The sequence below is a fragment of the Chlorocebus sabaeus genome, chromosome 20 (genome assembly GCF_047675955.1).
Source record: "Chlorocebus sabaeus isolate Y175 chromosome 20, mChlSab1.0.hap1, whole genome shotgun sequence".
NCBI classification, from domain to species: domain Eukaryota; kingdom Metazoa; phylum Chordata; class Mammalia; order Primates; family Cercopithecidae; genus Chlorocebus; species Chlorocebus sabaeus.
In genome coordinates this window covers 134,581,314-134,603,855 of record NC_132923.1, presented here as the reverse complement: position 1 = coordinate 134,603,855, position 22,542 = coordinate 134,581,314, and the positions used below count along the sequence as shown (strand labels likewise).

At 53.4% G+C, this 22,542-nt stretch overlaps 1 protein-coding gene across 4 annotated transcripts in view; it reads left to right on the top strand.

The window, feature by feature from the left end:
- The window catches only part of PRKCZ (protein kinase C zeta), a 142,640-nt gene that overhangs the window by 86,144 nt on the left and 33,954 nt on the right, over nt 1–22,542 (top strand). For all 4 annotated transcript variants that reach the window (XM_073007928.1, XM_007980936.3, XM_007980934.3 and 1 more), the window contains 4 exons: nt 7,328–7,459; nt 9,165–9,246; nt 15,278–15,330; nt 17,187–17,375. In XM_073007928.1, coding sequence (XP_072864029.1) covers nt 7,328–7,459; nt 9,165–9,246; nt 15,278–15,330; nt 17,187–17,375 — 456 coding nt within the window. The remainder of the gene's footprint in view (nt 1–7,327; nt 7,460–9,164; nt 9,247–15,277; nt 15,331–17,186; nt 17,376–22,542) is intronic.

The window sequence follows — 22,542 nt, the reverse complement described above, 5'->3', positions numbered from 1 at the left end:
GCCCTGGAGTTTGTCCCACACAGGGAGTGTCTTGGGGATGGGTAGAAGCATACAGGGCCTGTCCCCACTGCGGGCCTCCACACAGAGCCCCTGACGGCCCGTCACATGCCACTGCCTGGCCAGCCCCGTGCTTCTTGCAGTCTGTCCCCATGACAGGTGGCCTCCAGCAGCCATCTCCAGCATGATGGGACACCAAGGCCACTCCGTGCTGGTTCAGTCCCAGCCCCTCTGCTCTCTCTGCCTCCGTGCCACCCTCTCTGTACCTCAGTTCCCTCCCTGTAAAGCCAGTGCGATGACTGCACCGTGGCAGGGGGGTCACGGACGCGTGTCACTGCGAGAGAGCTGTGTGGAGGCTGCCTCGCCATCAGGAGCAGTGGCCCTGGAGCTACCTTTGCGTTCCACACCCACCTGCCACATGGCCTCATGTGTCAACCTCTGCTGGACGTCCGGCTCCTCCATCTCCTGGAGCGACCTCAGGTCACCTGCTCCTCCTCCTACTCCTATGGTCTGCCCTCTAGATCATCAAGAAGTTCTGTGCATGTGAGCCACTCCTCCCGCCCCCACGTGTGCTCGGTGCCTGTCACGTGGCAAGAATGGGTCTGGACTCCCATTCCTGTTGGGGCTGACACAGGTGGAGACGCAGGACAAGCTCCTGAGTGATTGAAGAGGGGTGTGGAGGGAACTAGGCTCCAGGAGATCAGTAGGCCAATGCTAGGAAGACCTGGACGTTGCCCGGAGAGCCCAGAGGACTTCCTAGAGGAGGAGGCATTTGATCATACTCCCTGGGAGGTCAGTGCAGAGATGCCACGAGCACCGAGGATGTGGCAGGCACAGGAGAGTCCAACCAGTGTCTGGGAGACCCTGAGGACGAGGTTAGGGACCCCAGGACGTGGGGAGCCGAGGCGGCTGTGGGTTGTGTGCTTAGGGCAGGTGGGTGTGAGTGAACAGGCAGTTTGGCCTGGGCTGGGGCTCAGGAAAGTGTGGCTGGAGGCGGCCACATTGGGAGCATCTGTGGAGTATGGTGCCAGGGAGGGGTGCAGCACAGAGATCCTGTCCACACCCCAGCCCACCCTGGCCGCCTTCTCTGAGGACACACAGTGTGAGCCTTCTGGGGCTGCAGAACGGAGCACTGCTAACCTGTGGCTTAAACCACAGAAACTCACTCTCCCGCAGTCTGGGGCTGGAAGTCCAAAACGAAGGTGTCTTCATGAGTCAGGGTTCTCCAGAGGGATGGAACCAATAGGATGCATGTACATGAAAGGGAGTTGATTAGGGAGAATTGGCCCTCGGGCTCACAAGGCGAAGTCTTACGATAGGCCAGCTGCAGGCTGGGGAAGAAAGAAGCCAGTGGTGGCTCAGTCCGAGTCCAAAAGCCTCAAAAGCAGGGAAGCCGACAGTGCAGCCTTCAGCCTGTGGCCAGAGGCTCCAGAGCCCCCAGCAAACCACTAATAATTCCCAGAGTCTAAAGGCCAAAGAACCTGGAATCTGATGTCCAAGGGCAGGACGACTGGCAGGAAGCGTCCAGCATGGGAGAAAGATGAAAGCCAGAAGACCCGGGAAACCTGCTTCTCCCACCCGCTTCGCCTCAGCCACACTGGCAGCCAGCTGGATGCCGCCCACCCACATTGAGAGTGGGTCTTGTCCTCCCAGTCCACTGACTCAAATGCCAGTCTCCTGGCAGCACCGTCATAGACACACCCAGAAGCAATACTTCACCAGTTCTCCAGGCATCCCTCAATCCAGTCAAGTTGGCGCCTAGTATTACCCATTACGGTGCCGCAGGGTCGCGCCCTCCTTCTCCCGCAGCCGCTGGTAGCTGTGGGCAGCCTTGTTCCTGGGTTCACAGAGGAACCACTCACCTCTGCTTCCGTCTCCACATGGCCTCTTCTCTCATTCTGCATGACGGATTAGCCCAGAGTGAACCCACTCACCCAGCAACATGGGCCAGGGCTCCAAGCAGCACAGGGTGCTGCTGGCCTCTCACCGTGCAACTTTTAGGAGAAAAGTCCATTTTGCTGATAGCAGGTGCAGGCCATAAGTGACCCTCCCCTCCCCACCACCAGTGAGCAAAAGCTTTTCCTTTCCTTCCTGCGGACACTGGAGGAACGGGTGGCAGGGTGACCCACTACAGCTCCACTCTGCCGTGGAAGTGCAGCCCTCCTGGGCATGTGAACGAGCCAGTTTCACAAACACAGAGGCCAAGGCAAGAGTGGCCCAAAAGCCTGCAACTCGATTGCTCAGGGAGGGCAGCTGGCCTGCAGCTCACCCTGTCCAGTTCCCACCTAATTGTGCCCAGGCTCTGATCTCGCCGTCTGCTCGTAACATTCTCTGCCCAGACCTCAGAGCCGCTCCATGTAGCGCCCACTTCATGTTAATTGCAGGACCACTCAGATCACCTCCACTGTCACTTAAAAGGGGCATTTCAGGAGGGAAGCACTTGGTTTTGTGTGAATAAGTAAGACTTAAAGGGGAACAAGCACCAGGAGAAGAGACTTTTCTATCCTCTTTGTTGGTGAACCAAGGATGAAAGAGTGGGCATCAGAAGAGAGACTTTTCCGTCCTCTTTGTTGGTGAACCAAAGATGAAAGAGTGGACATCAGTCGCTCAGGACTGGGCTCCCTGCCTGGGTCTTTATGTGCACTTGAAATGACTGCCCTTGGACTTTGAGAAGGAAGCATTCAGTGGGGGAACCAAAGGGAGAGAGCCAGCGAGGTTCTGAAGAAGAAGGTGAGGAGGGGCTGCCTCCCCTGTGAAGGACGGTTCGGGGTGGGGGGACAGGGAAGCCCACTCAATGGGTCAGAACTGCTGGGTCAGAGCTGGCCCTGGGCCCTGCAGGACTGAGCACTTCCTGTAGAGGAGGAGGGAACGGATCGTGCAGTAAATCCCGAGGAGGCGATTGGTTAATTATCAGCCCAGGAACTGGGGGTGAGGTGGGTAGGAATCCAGCCTGCTGGCTCCCGTCACAGTAAATTGCAGGTGGATTGAGGTTAAAAAAAATCACAGGGCCTGGCGCAGTGGCTCACGCCTGTAATCCCAGTACTTGGGGAGGCCGAGATGGGTGGATTACTTGAGGCCAGGAGTTCGAGATCCATCTGGCCAACATGGTGAAACCCTATCTCTACTAAAAATACAAAAATTAGCCGGGCATGGTGGCGCATGCCTGTAATCCCAGCTACTTGGGAGTCTGAGGCAGGAGAATTGCTTGAACCCAGGAGGCGGGGATTGCGGTGAGCCGAGATTTTGCCACTGGGCGACAGAGAGTGAGACTCCTTCTCAAAGAAATGAAAAAAAGAAACCTAGAAGCCGTGTAGATATCTGGAGAAAAACCGGGCAGTGAGGACCAGAGGGTCTTTAGACTCAGCCACACAGATTGATTTTTTTAGTTTCCAGATTAAATGCAAAAAACATATAGGAAAAGGGTTTGTAGCACATAAAACCCAGAAGAGATCCAGACAACTCACACTTAGGATTAGAGAGCTCCTACACAAAGGCTTTTGGTAAATGCTGGGACCGAGAAACAGAACGGGTGTGAGTGGTTGAGGAAGTAAGACTGTAATTGTTTAGAGATGAGGACAGCATGACCTCCACAAGTGATCAGGGGAACACAAGACATTTTCTCTGTCAACATTGAAGTTGTTAAAAGTAATTAAAGTCAGCCGGGCGTGGTGGCTCACGCCTGTAATCCCAGCACTCTGGGAGGCTGAGGCCGGTGGATCACGAGGTCAGCAGTTCAAGACCAGCCTTGGCCAGGCGCGGTGGCTCAAGCCTGTAATCCCAGCACTTTGGGAGGCCGAGATGGGCGGATCACTAAGTCAGGAGATCGAGACCATCCTGGCTAACACTGTGAAACCCCGTCTCTACTAAAAAATACAAAAAACTAGCCGGGCGTGGTGGCAGGTGCCTGTAGTCCAGCTACTCGGGAGGCTGAGGCAGGAGAATGGCGTGAACCCGGGAGGCGGAGTTTGCAGTGATTTGAGATCCGGCTACTGCACTCCAGCCTGGGCGACAGAGCGAGACTCTGTCTCAAAAAAAAAAAAAAAAGACGACCAGCCTGGCCAAGTTGGTGAAACCCCATCTCTACTAAAAGTACAAAAAAATTAGCTGGGCATTGGGGTGGGTTCTTGTAATCCTAGCTACTCGGGAGGCCGAGGCAGAGAATTGCTTGAACCCGGGAGGCAGAGGTTGCAGTAAGCCGAGATTGCACCACTGCACTCCAGCCTGGGTGACAGAGCAGGACTCCACCTCAAAACAACAAAAAACAAAAACAAAACAACAAAAAGGTAATTAAAGGCCGGGCGCGGTGGCTCAAGCCTGTAATCCCAGCACTTTGGGAGGCCGAGACGGACGGATCACGAGGTCAGGAGATCAAGACCATCCTGGCTAACCCGGTGAAACCCCGTCTCTACTAAAAAAAATACAAAAATCTAGCCGGGCGAGGTGGCGGGCGCCTGTAGTCCCAGCTACTCGGGAGGCTGAGGCAGGAGAATGGCGTGAACCCGGGAGGCGGAGCTTGCAGTGAGCTGAGATCCGGCCACTGCACTCCAGCCTGGGCGACAGAGCGAGACTCCGCCTCAAAAAAAAATAAAAAATAAAAAATAAAAATTAAAAAAAAAAAAAAAAAAAAAAAAAAAGTAATTAAAGCCCAGGGTTGCTGTCATGGGGTCTGCCAACCCTGGGGATGTGGGGCAGACACGGACCCTACTGTCTGGAAATCACGCAGGAAATGTGCAGCGATGTTCTCATCCTGCCTCTCTTCAAAAGAAATCACCCGTCATTCGGAGGTTTGTGTATGGAGATCAGCTCAGCATTATTTTTACAAGCAAGAGTGGGAATCGTGTCTGGAGTTTGCCACTCCCTTTGCTGTGAACAACCCACTCTACATGTGGAGTATAAACCGTGGCAGGCCACGTCTCTGAGTGGTAGCTGCTGGAGAGCCCTCTGCTGGTGGCACACAGGGCACGAGAGCCACAGGGACAGCTGGGTGGACAGCCCAAGACTTTGGCCTTTATCATGAGTGGACAGAGGAGTGACCACTTGGGTCCCTGGAGAAGAGGCTATAGAGTGAGGGTGGGGAAGGGATATCAGAAGATGCCACCCAGGAGCAGCAGTGCCTGTCACGTTTGGTCCAAGCAGTGCCCCCAGGTGGCTGGCAGAGGCCAATGCAATTCCCCTTCAAGCCAGCCTCAAAGAATTCCCGCCAATCAATGAATCAGGCATTTGAGCTCGCAACTGAAAACCACAAAACACGGTGGGAAGCAGGATATCCTGAGCCCAAGCTGGTAAAAGCCCAAACAGGGGCTCCAACCATCTGAATAGGTAAAGGTCCAAAACATGAAAATGGGTCATTGAAAATACGAGCAGGAGGCCGGGTGTGATGGCTCACACATGTAATCCCAGCACTTTGGGAGGCCGAGGCAGGTGGATTGCCTGAGGTCAGGAGTTCGAGACCAGCCTGGTCAACATAGTGAAATCCCATCTCATCTAAAAATACAACAAAATTTAGCCAGGCATAGTGGTGGGTGCCTGCAATCCCAGCTATTGGGGAGGCTGAGGCAGAGAAATAGCTTGAACCAGGGACCTGGAGGTTTCAGTGAGCCAGGATCATGCCACTGTACTCCAGCCTGGGCAACAGAGCAAGACTCCGTCTCAAAAAAAAAAAAGAAAAAGAAAAGAAAATATGAGCAGGGAGGCCTGGTGCGGTAGCTCATGCCTGTAATCCCAGCACTTTGGGAGGCCGGAGTGGGCAGATCACCTGAGGTCAGGAGTTCGAGACCAGCCTGGCCAACTTTGTGAAACTTTGTCTCTACTAAAAATAAAAAATTAGCCAGACGTGGTGGCAGGTACCTATAATCCCAGCTACTCAGAAGACTGAGACAGGAGAATCACTTGAACCTGGGAGGCAGAGCCTGCCTCCTTTAACTCCAGGGTCCACACATTCAGCAGCCAAAGCACCTCCTTTAACTCCAGGGTCCACACATCCAACGGGTACCAACTGGGGCAAAACTCCCGGTGCCGGCGTTAAGCTACATTGGCCCTGAGTCAGAGGTCTCGGGTGGGATGCCCCCTGCCACCCATCCCTCCTTCAGATAGAGCCCACAGTCCTGGTTTGGCTCTGTCATGGCCAGGCTGATGTAGGTAGCATGTGCAGAGGATGCGGAGTCAGCTCCTTTTTCCTGTTACGGAAGTTGAAATCGATGATGCCCGTGTGTTTTCTTACCTGATGCCTGCTGTGTGCTGGGCACTGTCCTAGGTGCTGGTTATCTGTCCCCACCTAAACAAGCGGGCTGTGGGCGGGGGAAGGGTCCCTGGGCCCTGGCGCCCCAAGCAGGCTCTTTCTGATGAGCAGGAGAGTCCCATAGGGGGTGTGAGCACCGTTTGCTCAGCTGCACCTGGTGCCCACACGTACTGAGGGTCCCGTTTCCTCACGTGAATTCAGTTCATGCCGTTCACAGTACACTGTATTTCCTCTTCACTCGGTATGAGGTGAGGCTCTGTAATAGGAAGGAAATTCGTGAAAAATGGTAAAAGAGGAAAAAGCATATGAAAGGGTTATGTCTGGAAAGAATCTTAAACTGGAGACTCTGGGCACGCAGTGACAGTGTAGATGATTTGCTCCCAGGAACCCTTCAGGCACTTGGGCAAGGCAGAAAATGTCCAAGCAGGTCCCGGCAACATTCATAGTTATGCTTTTCGTAACATTTAAACGTTTGTGAAAACGTTGCCAAACAAACTGATAATTACTATCATTTTTGAATTGTTCAGAACCATGAAGAATAAAGAAGGATCATTTAAAATCTTGAAAAATACTGAACAAAGAATACTAAGATAAGTGCAGGCTGTGGTGTAGCAGTTCGAGATGTCTGTGGTCCGAGTCCGCCTTCTCTGAGGCTGTCAGGAGGAGGTTCTGTTCGAATGAAGATCAGGCAGGGGGTGCCCCACACTCTGCTCAGCCCTAGACAGGACCCCAGGCTGCCCTACGCAGAGCCCAGCAGGAGCTGCAGCCCCCCGGCCCCTGCAAACCAGGGGGCCTTGCCTGAAGCAGCGCCTCGTCACCCCTGCCCGATGGGACCTCCCCTGTGTTCTCTCATGCAGAGCAGGGTTCCAAGCCGCTCCTTGGGGCTGTTGGTTCCCCCAACCTTGGGGTGGACCCAAGAGGAGGCTACCGAGCTTGGGCAAGCCTGGCGCCCGGAAGGGACAAGGTGCCGGGGCCGCCTGTTGCCTGGCTCAGTGTCCTCTTTTGAGAAGGTACAGGTGTGGAAGGCTCTGCCTGCCCTCTCCGCTGGCCCCTCAGCATGGCCTGGGCCTGACGCTGTGTTCCCGTCTACAGAGAGCGTACTGCGGTCAGTGCAGCGAGAGGATATGGGGCCTCGCGAGGCAAGGCTACAGGTGCATCAACTGCAAACTACTGGTCCATAAGCGCTGCCACGGCCTCGTCCCGCTGACCTGCAGGAAGCATATGGTGAGTTGCAGGGCTGGGTGGGCCCTAGGGAGCACGGGCGGGGCCAGGGCGTGGCTGCCAGCCCATTGTCCAAGCAGACCTTGGTGACCCTGGGTTCTTCAAGAGGGGCCGTGGTGCTATCCTACCTCTGGGCTGCAGCGTGAGACTCAGGCGGCAGTCTCGGGTAGGACCCATCTTCCTGAGCCCCCACGAGCCCCCAACATGCTCTGCTCATTGTGGCATGAGGCTCAGGTGACAGTCTCAGGTAGGACCTGGCGTGCTCTGCTCAGTGGGGCGGGGGTAAGGTTCATTCATACTCCAGTCCTGAACCAGCTCTTCGGGACTGTGGAGATGAAAGCCAGGTCTGACCTCAGTAGCATTGGGCACGCTGAGGCTCCGGACATCTGGAGCCTCTCTCGGGAATCCTCCCTGGGAAGCCATGCCCAGCCTGTGATGAGGGCGGCACCTTCCCTCTGCCGTCCCTGAGTGCTTGGACTTGAAGCATCCTCCCACACTTGGGAGGTGTTGTGGGTACCTCCCACAACAAGGCCTTTTGGGGCCTTGTTGACTTTTCCTTATTGAAGGCTGCCTCTGGCATTTCCGCGTGGCCCCCTGCATCTCACTGAACCACGGGGGCGAGGCCTGGACTGAACATTCAGCTCCCTGGGCCCCACTGCAGTGTGCGGTGGGTGTGTCTGGGGAGGGTGGCTCGTCTGCATCTTGCCGTGGCATGGGAGGAAAGGTGCCTGTAGGGGTGATGTGCCCTCTCCTCTATTACGGGATAAAGACAGAGTCTGGATCAGGGTGTCACCCCAGGATCACCAGGCACAGGGATGGGGGGTCACGCAGGCTGGTGCATGCATTGCCATAGTCCTTCCACAGGTCCTTCAGCTGCATCTGCCAAAAAGCCTGTAATGCCCTTTGACCCCATGAGTCCACTTTAGCATAAGCAAATGAGACCGGCCCCAGAAATGTGGTCAGCTAGAGGCAGAGGGAGGCCAGAGGCTGCCACCCAACTGACTGCCAGTACGGGTGACTCCATTATGATGCACCTGCAGGCGGAACCCAGAGGCCCTTAGAATGGCCCCCTGATGTTTGGTTACTGCCAGGATGCAGCTTTGGGTCAGGAGAGATGACCAAGCATTGTGCAAAAGATCCAATTGTAGAAAGCACTTGGCCTACAGTACTGAGTGGCCACCTCTGTCTGCAGAATCATAGGTAGTGTTTATGTTCTTTATTTGGTACAATAGCATAATTAGATTTTTATATACTATATTACAATGTAACCTTTGTAATGTGCAAATATGTGAATCATAGATAGTCTTGAAGTGGCTAGGTGCAGAGGCTCACGCCTGTAATCCCAACACTTTGGGAGGCCAAGGTGGGAGGATCACTTGAGGCCAGGAGTTCAAGACCAGCCTGGGCAATATGGTGAGACCCCATCTCTACAAAAAATTCAAAAATTAGCCAGGTGTGGTGGTGCGCACCTCTAGTGCCAGCTGCTCTGGAAGCTGAGGCAGGAGGATTGCTTGAGCTCAGGAGGTTGAAGCTGCAGTGAGCCGTGATCATGCCACTGCCCTCCAGCCTGGATGATGACAGAGTGTGACCCTGTCTGTAAAAAAAAAAGTTTTTAATTAAAAAAAAGTCACGAAGTGTTTACAGAAGCTACCTTGTAACACCTGCTCCAGCACTTGGTCATGCTGCCGTCTCTCCGTCTCTCCGGCAGGATTCTGTCATGCCTTCCCAAGAGCCTCCAGTAGATGACAAGAACGAGGACGCCGACCTTCCTTCCGAGGAGACAGATGGAAGTAGGCACTGCTTTCTTCAGCTGGGTGGAGCCTGGGCGTCACCTCACCCTGCTCACCTCTGCCTTCTGGCCACGAGTCCTTTCTCAGTCCCGTCTGCTCCACAGGGGTCATTGTCTTCAAGCCTGGCCACCCTTCCCCAGGGCTGGGGATGAGGCTCTCCAGGGCCTCTTCTCAGTCCCTGGCAGAGATGGGCAGAGTGAGCTGGCCCTCCCTGGAGGCTGCTGGGCAGGGATGCCTCCGTGAAGCACTGTTGTGGCAGCCCAGGGGTGCAGAGCCTCTTCCTCTATACCAGCTCCGGGAGTTCTCGAAGGCACTTCTCGCAGCAGCCACCACGGCGAGGCAGCCCAGGGGTGCAGAGCCTCTTCCTCTAACCAGCTCCGGGAATTCTCAAAGGCACTTAGTGCAGCAGCCACCACGGCCGGGCACCTCCCACAATCTGGCTGCTGCACAGAGCTGAACCCCGTCTGGGGAAAGACTGCGAGGTGACTGCTGCACACACAGCGTGGCAGTGGCATGGTCCTTAGATTTTTGTGAGGTTTTGTTTATGGGGAAGGACTTGTTTTATTGCTAAGAAGCATTCAGAGAGAGAGCTCAAACACCAGCTGGACTTACAGCCCAGCTCTGAGCCTCCACCTGCACCTCTGCACGGGGGTGCAAGAGCCTCACTTTCACTTGATGCAGCACGTGAGTTCTGTCTCACTGGGAGCCCAGGGAGGACGATGCGAGACCACAGAACATAAAGCACTTAGTTCACACAGTGCCTCACGCAAAAAAGATGCCTCACAAACAACTGCCTGCCCACCTGCCCCACCACCCACCCATCCTCTATACAGATATACGTCCGTACATCATCCGTTCACCCACCTAACCAACCAACCGGTCCTCAGCCAGCCAGCCATCCTCCACCCACCCATCCTCCATCCTTCCATCCATCCATCCATCCATCCATCCATCCTCCATCCATCCATCCATCCATCCATCCATCCATCCATCCATCTAACCATCCATCCATCTAACCATCCATCCATCCATCCATCCTCCATCCATCCATCCATCCATCCATACATCTAACCATCCATCCATCCATCCATCCTCCACCCACCCATCCATCCTCCATCCATCCATCCATCCATCCATCCATCCATCTAACCATCCATCCATCCATCCTCCATCCATCCATCCATCCGTCCATCCATCTAACCATCCATCCATCCATCCATCCATCCATCCATCCATCTAACCATCCATCCATCCATCCATCCTCCATCCATCCATCCATCCATCCATCTAACCATCCATCCATCCATCCATCCTCCATCCATCCATCCATCCATCCATCCATTCTCCATCCATCCATCCATCCATCCATCCATCCATCCATCTAACCATCCATCCATCTAACCATCCATCCATCCATCCATCCTCCATCCATCCATCCATCCATCCATCCATCTAACCATCCATCCATCCATCCATCCATCCATCCATCCATCCGTCTAGTCATACAGCCAACCAACCATCTCCCACCCGCCCATCCTCTATACACATATACATCCGTACATCATCCATTCACCCACCTAGCCAATCAACTGGTCCTCAGCCAGCCAGCCAGCCAGCCAGCAAGCCATCTTCCACCCACCCATCCTCCATCCATCTATCCATCCTCCGTCCTCCATCCATCCATCTAGTCATCTAACCAACCAGCCATCCCCCACCCCCCCCATCCTCTATACAGATATACATCTGTACGTCCGTACATCATCCATTCACCCACCTAGCCAACCAGCTGGTCAGCCAGCCAGCCATCCTCCACCTGCCCATCCTCCATCCATCCATCCATCCATCCATCCTCCATCCTCCATCCATCTTCCATCCATCCATCTAGTCATCCAGCCAACCAGCCGTCCTCCACCTGCCCATCCTCTATACAGATATACATCCGTACATCATCTATTCACCCACCTGGCCAACCAACCGGCCCTCAGCCAGCCCGCCATCCTCCACCCACCCATCCTCTATACAGATATTCATCTGTACGTCATCCATTCACCCACCTAGCCTACCAGCTGGTCCTCAGCTAGCCAGCCAGCCATCCTCCACCCGCCCATCCTGCATCTATCCATCCATCCGTCCATCCTTCCTTCCATCCATCCATCCATCCATCCATCCTCCATCCATCTTCTTTCCATCCATCTAGTCATCCAGCCAACAGCTATCCTCCACCCGCCCATCCTCTATACAGATATACATCCATACATCATCCATTCACCCACCTGGCCAACCAACCGGTCCTCAGCCAGCCCGCCATCCTCCACCCACCCATCCTCCATCCATCCATCCATCCATCCTCCATCTTCCATCCATCCATCTAGTCATCCAGCCAACCAGCCATCCCCCACTCACCCATCCTCCATTCGTCCATCTATTGTCCACTGACCTCTCCATCTATCCATGTATCTGTTGTCCACTGACCTCTCCATCTATCCGTCTATTGTCCACTGACCTCTCCATCTATCCATCTATTGTCCACTGACCTCTCCATCTATCCATCCATCTATTGTCCACTGACCTCTCCATCTATCCATCTATCTATTGTCCACTGACCTCTCCATCTATCCATCCATCTATTGTCCACTGACATCTCTATCTTTCCATCTATTGTCCACTGACCTCTCCATCCATCTGTTGTCCACTGACCTCTCCATCTACCCATCCGTTGTCCACTGATGTCTCCATCTTTCTATTGTCCACAGACCTCTCCATTCATCCATCTATCTGTTGTCCACTAACCTCTACATCTATCCATCTATCTGTTGTCCACTGACCTGTCCATCTATCCATCCATCTGTTGTCCACTGACCTCTCCATCTATCCATCCAACTATTGTCCACTAACCTCTCCATCTGTCCATCTATTGTCCACTGACCTCTGCATCCATCTATCTATTGTCCACTGACTTCTCTATTGATCCATCTATTGTCTACTGACCTCTCCATATATCCATCTATCTTTTGTCCACTGACCTCTCCATCTATCCATCTATCTGTTGTCCACTGACCTCTCCATCTATCGATCCATCTGTTGTCCACTGACCTCTCCATCTATCCATCCAACTGTTGTCCACTGACCTCTCTATCTATCCATCCATTGTCCACTGACCTCTCCATCGGTCCATCTGTCTGTTGTCCACTGACCTCTCCATCCATCTGTTGTCCACTGACGTCTCCATCTATCCATCTGTCATCCACTGACGTCTCCATCTTTCCATCTGTTGTCCACTGACCTCTCCATCTATTGTCCACTGACCTCTCCATATATCCATCTATCTGTTGTCCATTGACCTGTTCATCTATCCATCCATCTATTGTCCACTGACCATCTATCCATCTAACTATTGTCCACTAACCTGTCTATCTGTCCATCTGTCTATTGTCCACTGACCTCTGCATCCATCTATCTATTGTCCACTGACTTCTCCATCTATCGATCCATCTATTGTCCACTGACCTCTCCATATATCCATCTATCGATCCATCTTTTGTCCACTGACCTCTCCATATATCCATCTATCTATTGTCCACTGACTTCTCCATTTATCCATTCATCTATTGTCCACTGACCTCTCCATATATCTATCTATCTGTTGTCCACTAACCTCTCCATCTATCCATCTGTCTGTTGTCCACTGACCTCTCCATCTATCGATCCATCTATTGTCCACTGACCTCTCCATCTATCCATCCAACTATTGTCCACTGACATCTCCATCTTTCCATCTATTGTCCACTGACCTCTGCATCCGTCTGTTGTCCACTGACCTCTCCATCTATCCATCCATCTATTGTCCACTGACCTCTCCATCTACCCATCCATTATCCACTGACGTCTCCATGTTTCCATCTATCTATTGTCCACTGACCTCTCCATCTATCCATCCAACTGTTGTCCACTGACCTCTCCATCTGTCCATCTATCTATTGTCCACTGATCTCTCCATCTATCCATCTATCGTCCACTGACCTGTCCATCTATCCATCCATCTGTTGTCCACTGACGCCTCCATCTTTCCATCTGTTGTCAACTGACCATCCATCCGTCTATTGTCCACTGACCTCTCCGTCTATCCATCCATCTGTTGTCCACTGACCTCTCCATCTACCCATCCATCTATTGTCCACTGACGTCTCCATCTTTCCATCTATCTATTGTCCACTGACCTCTCTCTATCGATCCATCTGTTGTCCACTGACCTCTCCATCTACCCATCCATCTATTGTCCACTGACCTGTCCATCTATCCATCCATCTATTGTCCACTGACCTCTCCATCTATCCATCTACCGTCCACTGACCTCTCCATCTATCCGTCCATCTATTGTCCACTGACGTTTCCATCTTTCCATCTATTGTCCACTGACCTCTCCATCTGGCCATCTATCGTCCACTGACCTGTCCATCCATCCATCTATTGTCCACTGACCTCTCCATCTATCCATCTCTCGTCCACTGACCTGTCCATCTATCCATCCATCTATTGTCCACTGATGTCTCCATCTTTCCATCTTGTCCACTGACCTCTCCATCCATCTATCTGTTGTCCACTGACCTCTCCATCTACCCATCCATTGTCCACTGACCTCTCCATCTACCCATCCATTGTCCACTGACGTCTCCATCTTTCCATCTATCTATTGTCCACTGACCTCTGTGTCTGTCGATCCATCTGTTGTCCACTGACCACTCCATCTATCCATCTATCCATCCGTTGTCCACTGACCTCTCCATCTGTCCATCTATCTATTGTCCACTGATCTCTCCATCTATCCATCTATCGTCCACTGACCTGTCCATCTCTCCATCCATTGTCCACTGACGTCTCCATCTTTCCATCTGTTGTCCACTGACCTCTCCATCTATTGTCCACTGACCTCTCCATCTATCCATCCATCTATTGTCCACTGACATCTCCATCTTTCCATCTATTTCCACTGACCTCTCCATTTACCCATCCATCTATTGTCCACTGACGTCTCTGTCTTTCCATCTATCTATTGTCCACTGATCTCTCCATCTATCCATCTATCGTCCACTGACCTGTCCATCTATCCATCCATCTATTGTCCACTGATGTCTCCATCTTTCCATCTTGTCCACTGACCTCTCCATCCATCTATCTGTTGTCCACTGATCTTTCCGTCTATCCATCCATCTATTGTCCACTGACCTCTCCATTTATTGTCCACTGACCTCTCCATCTACCTATGCATCTATTGTCCACTGACGTCTCCATCTTTCCATCTATTGTCCACTGACCTCTGCATCCATCTATCTGTTGTCCACTGATGTCTCCATCAGTCCATCTATTGTCCACTGATCACTCCATCTATCCATCTATTGTCCACTGACCTCTCCATCTATCCATCTATTTTCCACTGACCTCTCCATCTATTCATCCATCTGTTGTCCACTGACCTCTCCATCTATCCATTCATCTGTTGTCCACTGACCTCTCCATCTATCCATTCATCTGTTGTCCACTGACCTCTCCATATATCCATCTATCTGTTGTCCACTGACCTCTCCATCTATCCATCTATCTGTTGTTCACTGACCTCTCCATCTATCCATTCATCTGTTGTCCACTGACCTCTCCATCTGTCTGTCTTCCATCCAGGCCTCCATTCATCCCCCATCTAGTCATCATCCATTCACTAGACATCCCCTCCTGCCCCCCCCCACCCATTCACTAGACACCAAAATCTGATGACTAATTATTTGCAGATGGACCCCTGGGGGCGTGTGTCACAAATGTACATCCCCAGGTCCCATGGTCAGAGTCGGCAGGTCTGAGTGGGGCCCAGGAAACTGCATTTTCAGAAGACTCTAAACTAGAATCAGACATGGCTGCCGTGTAGAGTCGCCCTTCACCGTCGCCCGGTGGAGGAGCAGGGCCCACGGGGTCGCTGTGTTCCCAGCGCGTTCCTGATGACACCGTAACGCCTCTTCCTCCCTCTTCCTCCCTCTCTCGCCAGTTGCTTACATTTCCTCATCCCGGAAACATGACAGCATTAAAGACGACTCTGAGGTGAGTCTGCGGAGCAGCTCGCTACCGTTTCCAGCGTCCTCTTGAAAGTCTGTGAGTGTCTCTGAGGCAGTCACGGAAATCTGGATGTGAAATACACGGTCTGGGATGCTGCTAATCCTCACGGGTGTGGGTTTCTAGAAAGAAGCCCTTATTCTTGGGTCTTATTTCAGGCACATCCTTGATGATTCCCTGGAGGCAGCTGTCCCCACAGGTGGTCTGGGGACCACACCCTGAAGGGGGAAGCCGCGCTCCACATTCTCTCCACCCAGGCAGTATTGTGGCCCAGGGGCTGGCTTTTGAGCTGCAGTTTTTATCAAATTGTGTCTGCACCACGGCCTTCCTTTTGTTGCCTCATTTGGCCGTCCTGGCAAACCCCTCTAATGCCCTTTCATGTCCTTCCCCAACTCGAGCCAAGAAGCTCAACTGAGCCTCGCGTCTGTGGCCAGCTCTGCACCACAAACCCTGAGAAGGGAACAGAAGAGCTTGCTGTGTTCTCAGCCTCTGCTCGTAAAACCCAAGAAAGGGCTGCACTGGCGAAGCCCACACCTTTCCAGAGCAGCAGCACATACCACCCTCACAACTTGTGCTCCTTCCTGGCCATCCTGTGTCTGGAGGGAGGCCGGGTCACTTAGAAAGCAGAATCCAAGGCCGGGTGCGGTGGCTCAAGCCTGTAATCCCAGCACTTTGGGAGGCCGAGACAGGCGGATCACGAGGTCAGGAGATCGAGACCAGCCTGGCTAACACGGTGAAACCCTGTCTCTACTAAAAAATACAAAAAAATAGCCGGGCGTGGTGGCGGACGCCTGTAGGTAGTCCCAGCTATTCGGGAGGCTGAGGCAGGAGAATGGCGTAAACCCGGGAGGCGGAGCTTGCAGTGAACTGAGATCCGGCCACTGCACTCTAGCCTGGGCGACAGAGCAAGACTCCGTCTCAAAAAAAAAAAAAGCAGAATCCAAAGCCGGGCACGGTGGCTCACACCTCCAATCCCAGCATTTTGGGAGGCTGGGCCGGGCAGATCACTTGAGTCCAGAAGCTTGAGAACAGCCTGGGCAGCGTAGTGAAACCCTATTCCTGCAAAAATAAATACAAAATAATTAGCTGGGCATGGTGGCATGGGCCTGTGGTCCCAGCTGCTTGGGAGGCTGAGGTGGGAGGATCGCCTGAGCTTGGGAGGTGGAGGCTGCAGTGAGCCGAGATTGCACCACTGCACTCCAGCCTGGGTGGCAGAGGAAGACCATGTCCCAAAAAAAACAGAATCCATTCTGCTGCACAGAACAGCACCTCCTAGCAAACTACCTCCTCCACCCCAACATCCTTGCCAGGTGTAGCTTGCAGGAGGCCGAGGCTTCTGTTCTTCCTCGGAGCGCCTTTCTCCTGTATATTTCTAATAATTATTTCTAATAATGTGTGCTTGCCGGTTTGGGAGCTCTTGGCCGGCATTAGCTACGTTTGCTTTACCTTCCTTCCCGAGGGAGGGCCCTGATGGGGAAGGATGGGCCCAGGCCCTGGGCCGCATGTCCCAGTGGCCACCTCTTCAGCCTGACTGATAGGGCTGAAGGCCTGGGGGTCCCTCCCACTGGCAGCTGTGACCAGAGCCATGGTCTGTGGAAACGAGCAGCTTCCGACTTTCTAGCACCTTCCTCAGAAGCACAGCCTGAAGTTCTCACCTTTTGTGCCCCGGTTTAGATGGGAGTGTGGGGGTGGGATCTGTGGGACGCAGAGCTGAGACTGGAATCGTGAGGCTCTAGGCTCTGAGGAGCAGATCTCTTTTGGGACCGCATGAGTGATGTGTGGTCCTCTGAATCTCCCGGGACCCCTCTCCCCTCACTTTCTGGGGTCTTGTTCTCCCTTCCTAGGACCTTAAGCCAGTTATTGATGGGATGGATGGAATCAAAATCTCTCAGGGGCTCGGGCTGCAGGACTTCGACCTAATCAGAGTCATAGGGCGCGGGAGCTACGCCAAGGTTCTCCTGGTGCGGTTGAAGAAGAATGACCAAATTTACGCCATGAAAGTGGTGAAGAAAGAGCTGGTGCACGACGACGAGGTAGGTGCCACTTCTCACGGCGCTTGGGGTCCCGGGAATGCGCCCCCCTGGGGCCACCACCTGGGGAAGAGGGCATTAGAAGGTCATAATGAATGCTCCAGGCTTTTAGCAAAATTAATCCAGGCATGAGAGTCCTGGCCTCATATTGATGGAGTTTGCGCAAAATCAATAGTGATGCATCGCGTAACAACCGGGCTGTGTTCTGGAAAGTGCCTGGTCAGGTGATGGCACCGTTGTGTGAATGTCACAGTGCGTGCTCCACAAACCCAAACGGCACAGCCAACTCCGCGGCCAGGATGCACAGTGCAGCTCCTGCTCTCAGGCTGCTGGCCCGCACGGCTGTCCGTGCACTGCACACCGCAGGCAGTGAGCGGACCACTGCAGAGAGCACTCGTGTCTAAGCTTTGAAAAGGTGAAGATGGGTATCGTCTCCGCGACCTTCGCATGTGTGGCCAACCACTGATACGTCGCCTTCCAGCAGACTATGGTTGAGTTTGAGGACGTCGTCACCCTTGTTAGGAAATCCCTGGGGTTGAGCTGAACCGGGCGGGTGATGGGGTGGGACAGGAAGCTGCCCAGAGGCGCTGCCCCACTCCATCCTGCACAAGGCCCCAGCTTTGAGGGACGTGCTGAGCTGCCACGGCTCTGTGTAGCAGAACTTCCCACACCAGCTGTTTCTGGGGGAGAAGTTTATTGATTATAGGATCAATGGTTTATTTGTTGAAATCTTTTTTTTTTGGAAATAGGGTCTTAAACAGGGTCTTACTCTGTCACCCAGGCTGGAGTGACTTGATCACAGCCCATGGAGCCTCAAACTCCCCAGCTCAGGTGATCCTCCCACTTCAGCCTCCAGAGTGTTGGGACTACAGCATGAGCCACCACCCCCAGCTGTATAATTTTGTATTTTTGTAGAGGCAGCGTCTCACTCTGTCACCCAGGCTGGAGTGCAGAGCATGATCACAGCTCACCTCCTGCAGCCTCCACCTCCTCCTGCAGCCTCTACCTCTTGCTGGGCTGAGGTGATCTTCCCACTTCAGCCTCCAGAGGAGCCAGCACTACAGGCGTGCACCACCATGCCCGGCTATTTTTTGTGTTTTTTGTAGAGACGGGGTTCCACTATGTTGCCCAGGCTGGTTTCGAATTCCTGCACTCATGCACTCTGCCCCACTCAGCCTGCTGGAGTGCTGGGATTACAGGCATGAGTCACTGCTCCTGGCCTATTTGTTGAAATCTTGATTCTGACTTCATACACCTTTTTGTTTTAATTATAGTAAAATACACATGACATTGAATTTGACATTTTAAAGTGTACAGTTAGGGCCAGGCATGGTGGCTCACACCTATAATCCCAGCACTTTGGGAGGCCAAGATGGGTGGATTACCTGAGGTCAGGAGTTCAAGACCAGCCTGACCAATATATGGTGAAACCCCAACTATACTAAAAATACAAAAATTAGCCAGGTGTGGTGGCACACACCTCTAATCCCAGCTACTCAGAGGCTGAGACGGGAGAATCACTTGAACCTGGGAGGCGGAGATGGCAGTGAGCCGAGATCACACTACTGCACTCCAGCTTGGGTGACCGAATAAGACTCTGTCTTAAAAAAGGAATAAAATATACAAATAAAGTGTACAGTTAGGCAGCTTTTAGCACATTGAGGTACAGAGTTGGGCAGCTATCACCTCTCTGATTCCAGAACATTTTCCTCACCCCAAAAGGAGGCCCCGTACTCACCCCCTGCTTCCACTCTACATTGGCCCCAGTGGCCTCCAATCTGCCTTCTGCCTCTGCGGACTTCCCTCTTCTGCACATTTGACAGAATGGAGTTGTGTGTGAGCTTTTAGTGTCTGGCTTCTCCGGGGTCCATCCGTGTGGCTGCTTGCTCAGGCCTTCCTCTCTCTGCCTGGCTGGGTAATGTTGTTCCGTTGTCCGGTGGAGGCCCCACGTTTGCGCGTGCACCTGCCAAGGGGCATTTGCAGTGTTCCCACCCTTGGCTGTTGTGAGTGGTGCCATGGTGAAGGTTTGTGTGCAAGAGTCTGTTTGAGTCTATTTCCAGTTCTTTTGAGTGCAAATCTAGCAGTGGCGTTACTGGGTCACGTGGTAGTTCTCTGTTCAGGTGATGGGGACCTGCCAGGCTGTTTCCCTCGCAGCCGCCGTTTCACCTCCCCGCCAGCAGCGCACGGGCCCATTTCTGCAGGTCCTCAGCCATGCACGTTATTTTGATGATCTCCGTCCTAATGAGTGTGCAGCTGTGGCTTTGACTGACATTTCTCTAATGACTGGCGATGTTCAGCATCTTTCGTGCACTTGTCGGCTTCTGGTATTTTTGGCCTTCTGCTTTCATACCTGAGTGCAGGTTGCGTCTCTCAGGAGCAGAAAAAAGGCCGATGTGTAGGTGGCAGTAATGCCGTTATCACCAAGTGCTGCTAGCACAGAAGGCAACTGGGTGCTCATCGAGCCCCGATGGACCACAGAGGGGCTCCCTCCCCACCAGCCAGGCTCGGGGCTGGGAGGCAGAACTGGGGCTGGGACTGAGCCTCTACTGCCTCCCATCAGGGTGTGTCTGTGCAGTACACAGGCTGTCCAACCGGCCCCTCGTCCCTGGGTGCAGAACTGAGTGGCAGTTATTGAGTGGCAGCATCCATGCCCTGTGCCGAGGAACGGAGGCCCTGAGAGGTGTGGTGCCCTGCTGACGGCCCCACTGCTGGCCAGCAGCCGCAGAAGAGGATTCCAACCCTCTTTGCAGCACACCCAGGCCAGCTGGCAGTTAATGCCATGTATGAGAGCAAGTTTGCAGGACCCTGAGAAAAGGCTTTAGGAAGAGTCACTGCTGCAGTTTTGGTCTGTCTTGAAATCATCCTCTGTGGGCCAGGATGCCGAGGTGGGGACTCTGAGGTTGTCTTTTGAGAAGAACCTGATTCTAGGAGTTGTTGAATGCTTGGATGGTTTCTAGAAATTTCTTTCTCCTCACAAAGAGACTGAGCTCTCTGGGGCTAGGCTTGCCTCTTGTTCCCCCGCGAGTCACTGGCAAGCCCCTTCCCACCAATTCTGCAGCACTGGCCCCATGCAGGGCCAGATGTGCCTTGAACTGAGCAGTGCTGCCTCCGGGAGGTTCCACTCAGTTTGGGTGCTGAGTGATATGTGGGTCATGATCTCAACACTGACGTCCCTGCGGGGCCCCAGTGGGTCGTGATCCCAACACCGATGTCCCTGCGGGGCCCCAGTGGGTCGTGATAGCAACGCCGACGTCCCTGCGGGGCCACAGTGGGTGGGTGCTGCTGGTGAGGGCCACTGGGGCATGGGTGGTGGCAGGTGAGGAGTGGAGGAGTCACCGCCGACCCTCTGGGTTTTCGGCCACTGGAGATGGGAGGAGATGCGGGCTGGCGAGGAGCTTGGCTCGTGGCCTGGGGTGGCGTGAGATGCCCGGGTGCACGTGTTGAGCAGCCATCGGGGCGCAGGTCTGCAACTCAGGGAGAGGCTGGGCCGGTAGCTCTCGGCGTGGAAAGATGGGACTCGAAGCCCCTGCATTGGATCTGCCTCCGGAGAGAAGGGAGGGTGGCCGAGGACCGAGCCTCGAGAAGGAGAGCGCTGAGGAGGAATGATGCAGTCTCAGAGGCTAAATAGATCCTAATGGTTTGCTGATTTGTTTCCACAAAACTTCCAGGGGTAGGGGCAGGCAACACAGTAAGACCCTGCCTCTGCAAAAAATAAAATTGCCGAGTGTGTTGTGTATCTGTGGTCCCAGCTCCTCTGGAGGCTGAAGTGGGAGGATCGCTGGAGCTCCAGAGGTCAAGGCTGCAGTGAGCAGTGATCACACCCCTGTACTCCAGCCTATTTGGGATGCGTTTCTTTCACTGTCATTTTTCTAACCGTGAAGACAAGGGGTTGACCTAGGAAGATAAGGAAACCTTGTCCAGCCTACTTTCTGGGGTCAAGATGAGACCAAGCTGTTGAATCTTTGTGACTCTAAAGTTGCCTTTGACCTTGCAGCATTTTGCTGAACTCCAGCATGGAGGAGTTCACTGGGAGGGTGACAGCCCTGTGGTGGGAGCTAGTGCTCTGGCGATGGGTATGGGCTTGTCCCAGGCTTATCACTCGGTGGCACTGGGACCTTGGAGAATCCACTTAGCCCTCCACCTCAGTTTCCTTGTGTCCTAACTGGAGATAATACCTGCCTCCCGGAACTGTTAGGGCAAAGCCCGGAGGCCAGAGGCCAGCATACCACCAGAGGCCAGCATACAACCCGAGCTGGTAGCTTTGGTGACCGTGGTGAAGATGGTGGTGATGGTGATGGTGATGGTGATGATGGTGATGATGGCAGTGGTGATGATGATGGTGATATGGTAGTGGTGATGACGTGATGGTGGTGGCGGTGATGAAGATGCTGATGGTGGTGATGATGGTGATGACGGTCATGGTGGTGGTAGTGTTGACATTGATGACGGTGGTGGTGATGGTGATGACAGTGATGATGGAGATGGTGATGATGATGGCAGTGGTGATGACAGTGACAGTTGTGATGATGACGGTGGTGGTGGTGATGGTGATGATGGTGGTGATGAAGGTGATGGTGACAATGACGATGGTGGGGGTGGAGTTGGGGGTGGATGATGACAGTGGTGATAGTGGTGATGACGGTGATTGATGGTGATGACAGTCATGGTGGTGGTAGTGTTGACATTGATGGTGACGGTGGTGATGGTGGTGGTGACGTGATGGTGATGACGATGATGGTAATGATGACTAGTGGTAAAGGTGATGGTGACAGTGACAGTGATGATGGTGGCGGATAGATGGTGATGACAGTGATGCTGACAGTGACGGTGGTGGGGGGTGGAGGTGGGGTGGATGGTGACAGTGATGATGACAGTGATGGTGACAGTGATGATGGGGAGGTAAGATGGATGGTGATGACGGTGGTGATGGTGACAGTGACAATGGGGGGGTGGAGGTGGGGTGGATGGTGATGATAGTGGTAGTGATGGTGACAGTGACAATGATGGTGGTGGTGGTAGAGGTGGGGTGGATGGTGACAATGATGGTGATGGTGACAGTGACAATGATAGAGGTGGGGTAGATGGTGACGATGGTGATGGTGACAGTGATGATGGTAGAGGTGGGGTGGATGGTGACTGGTGTGATGGTGATGGTGACAGTGACAGTGAT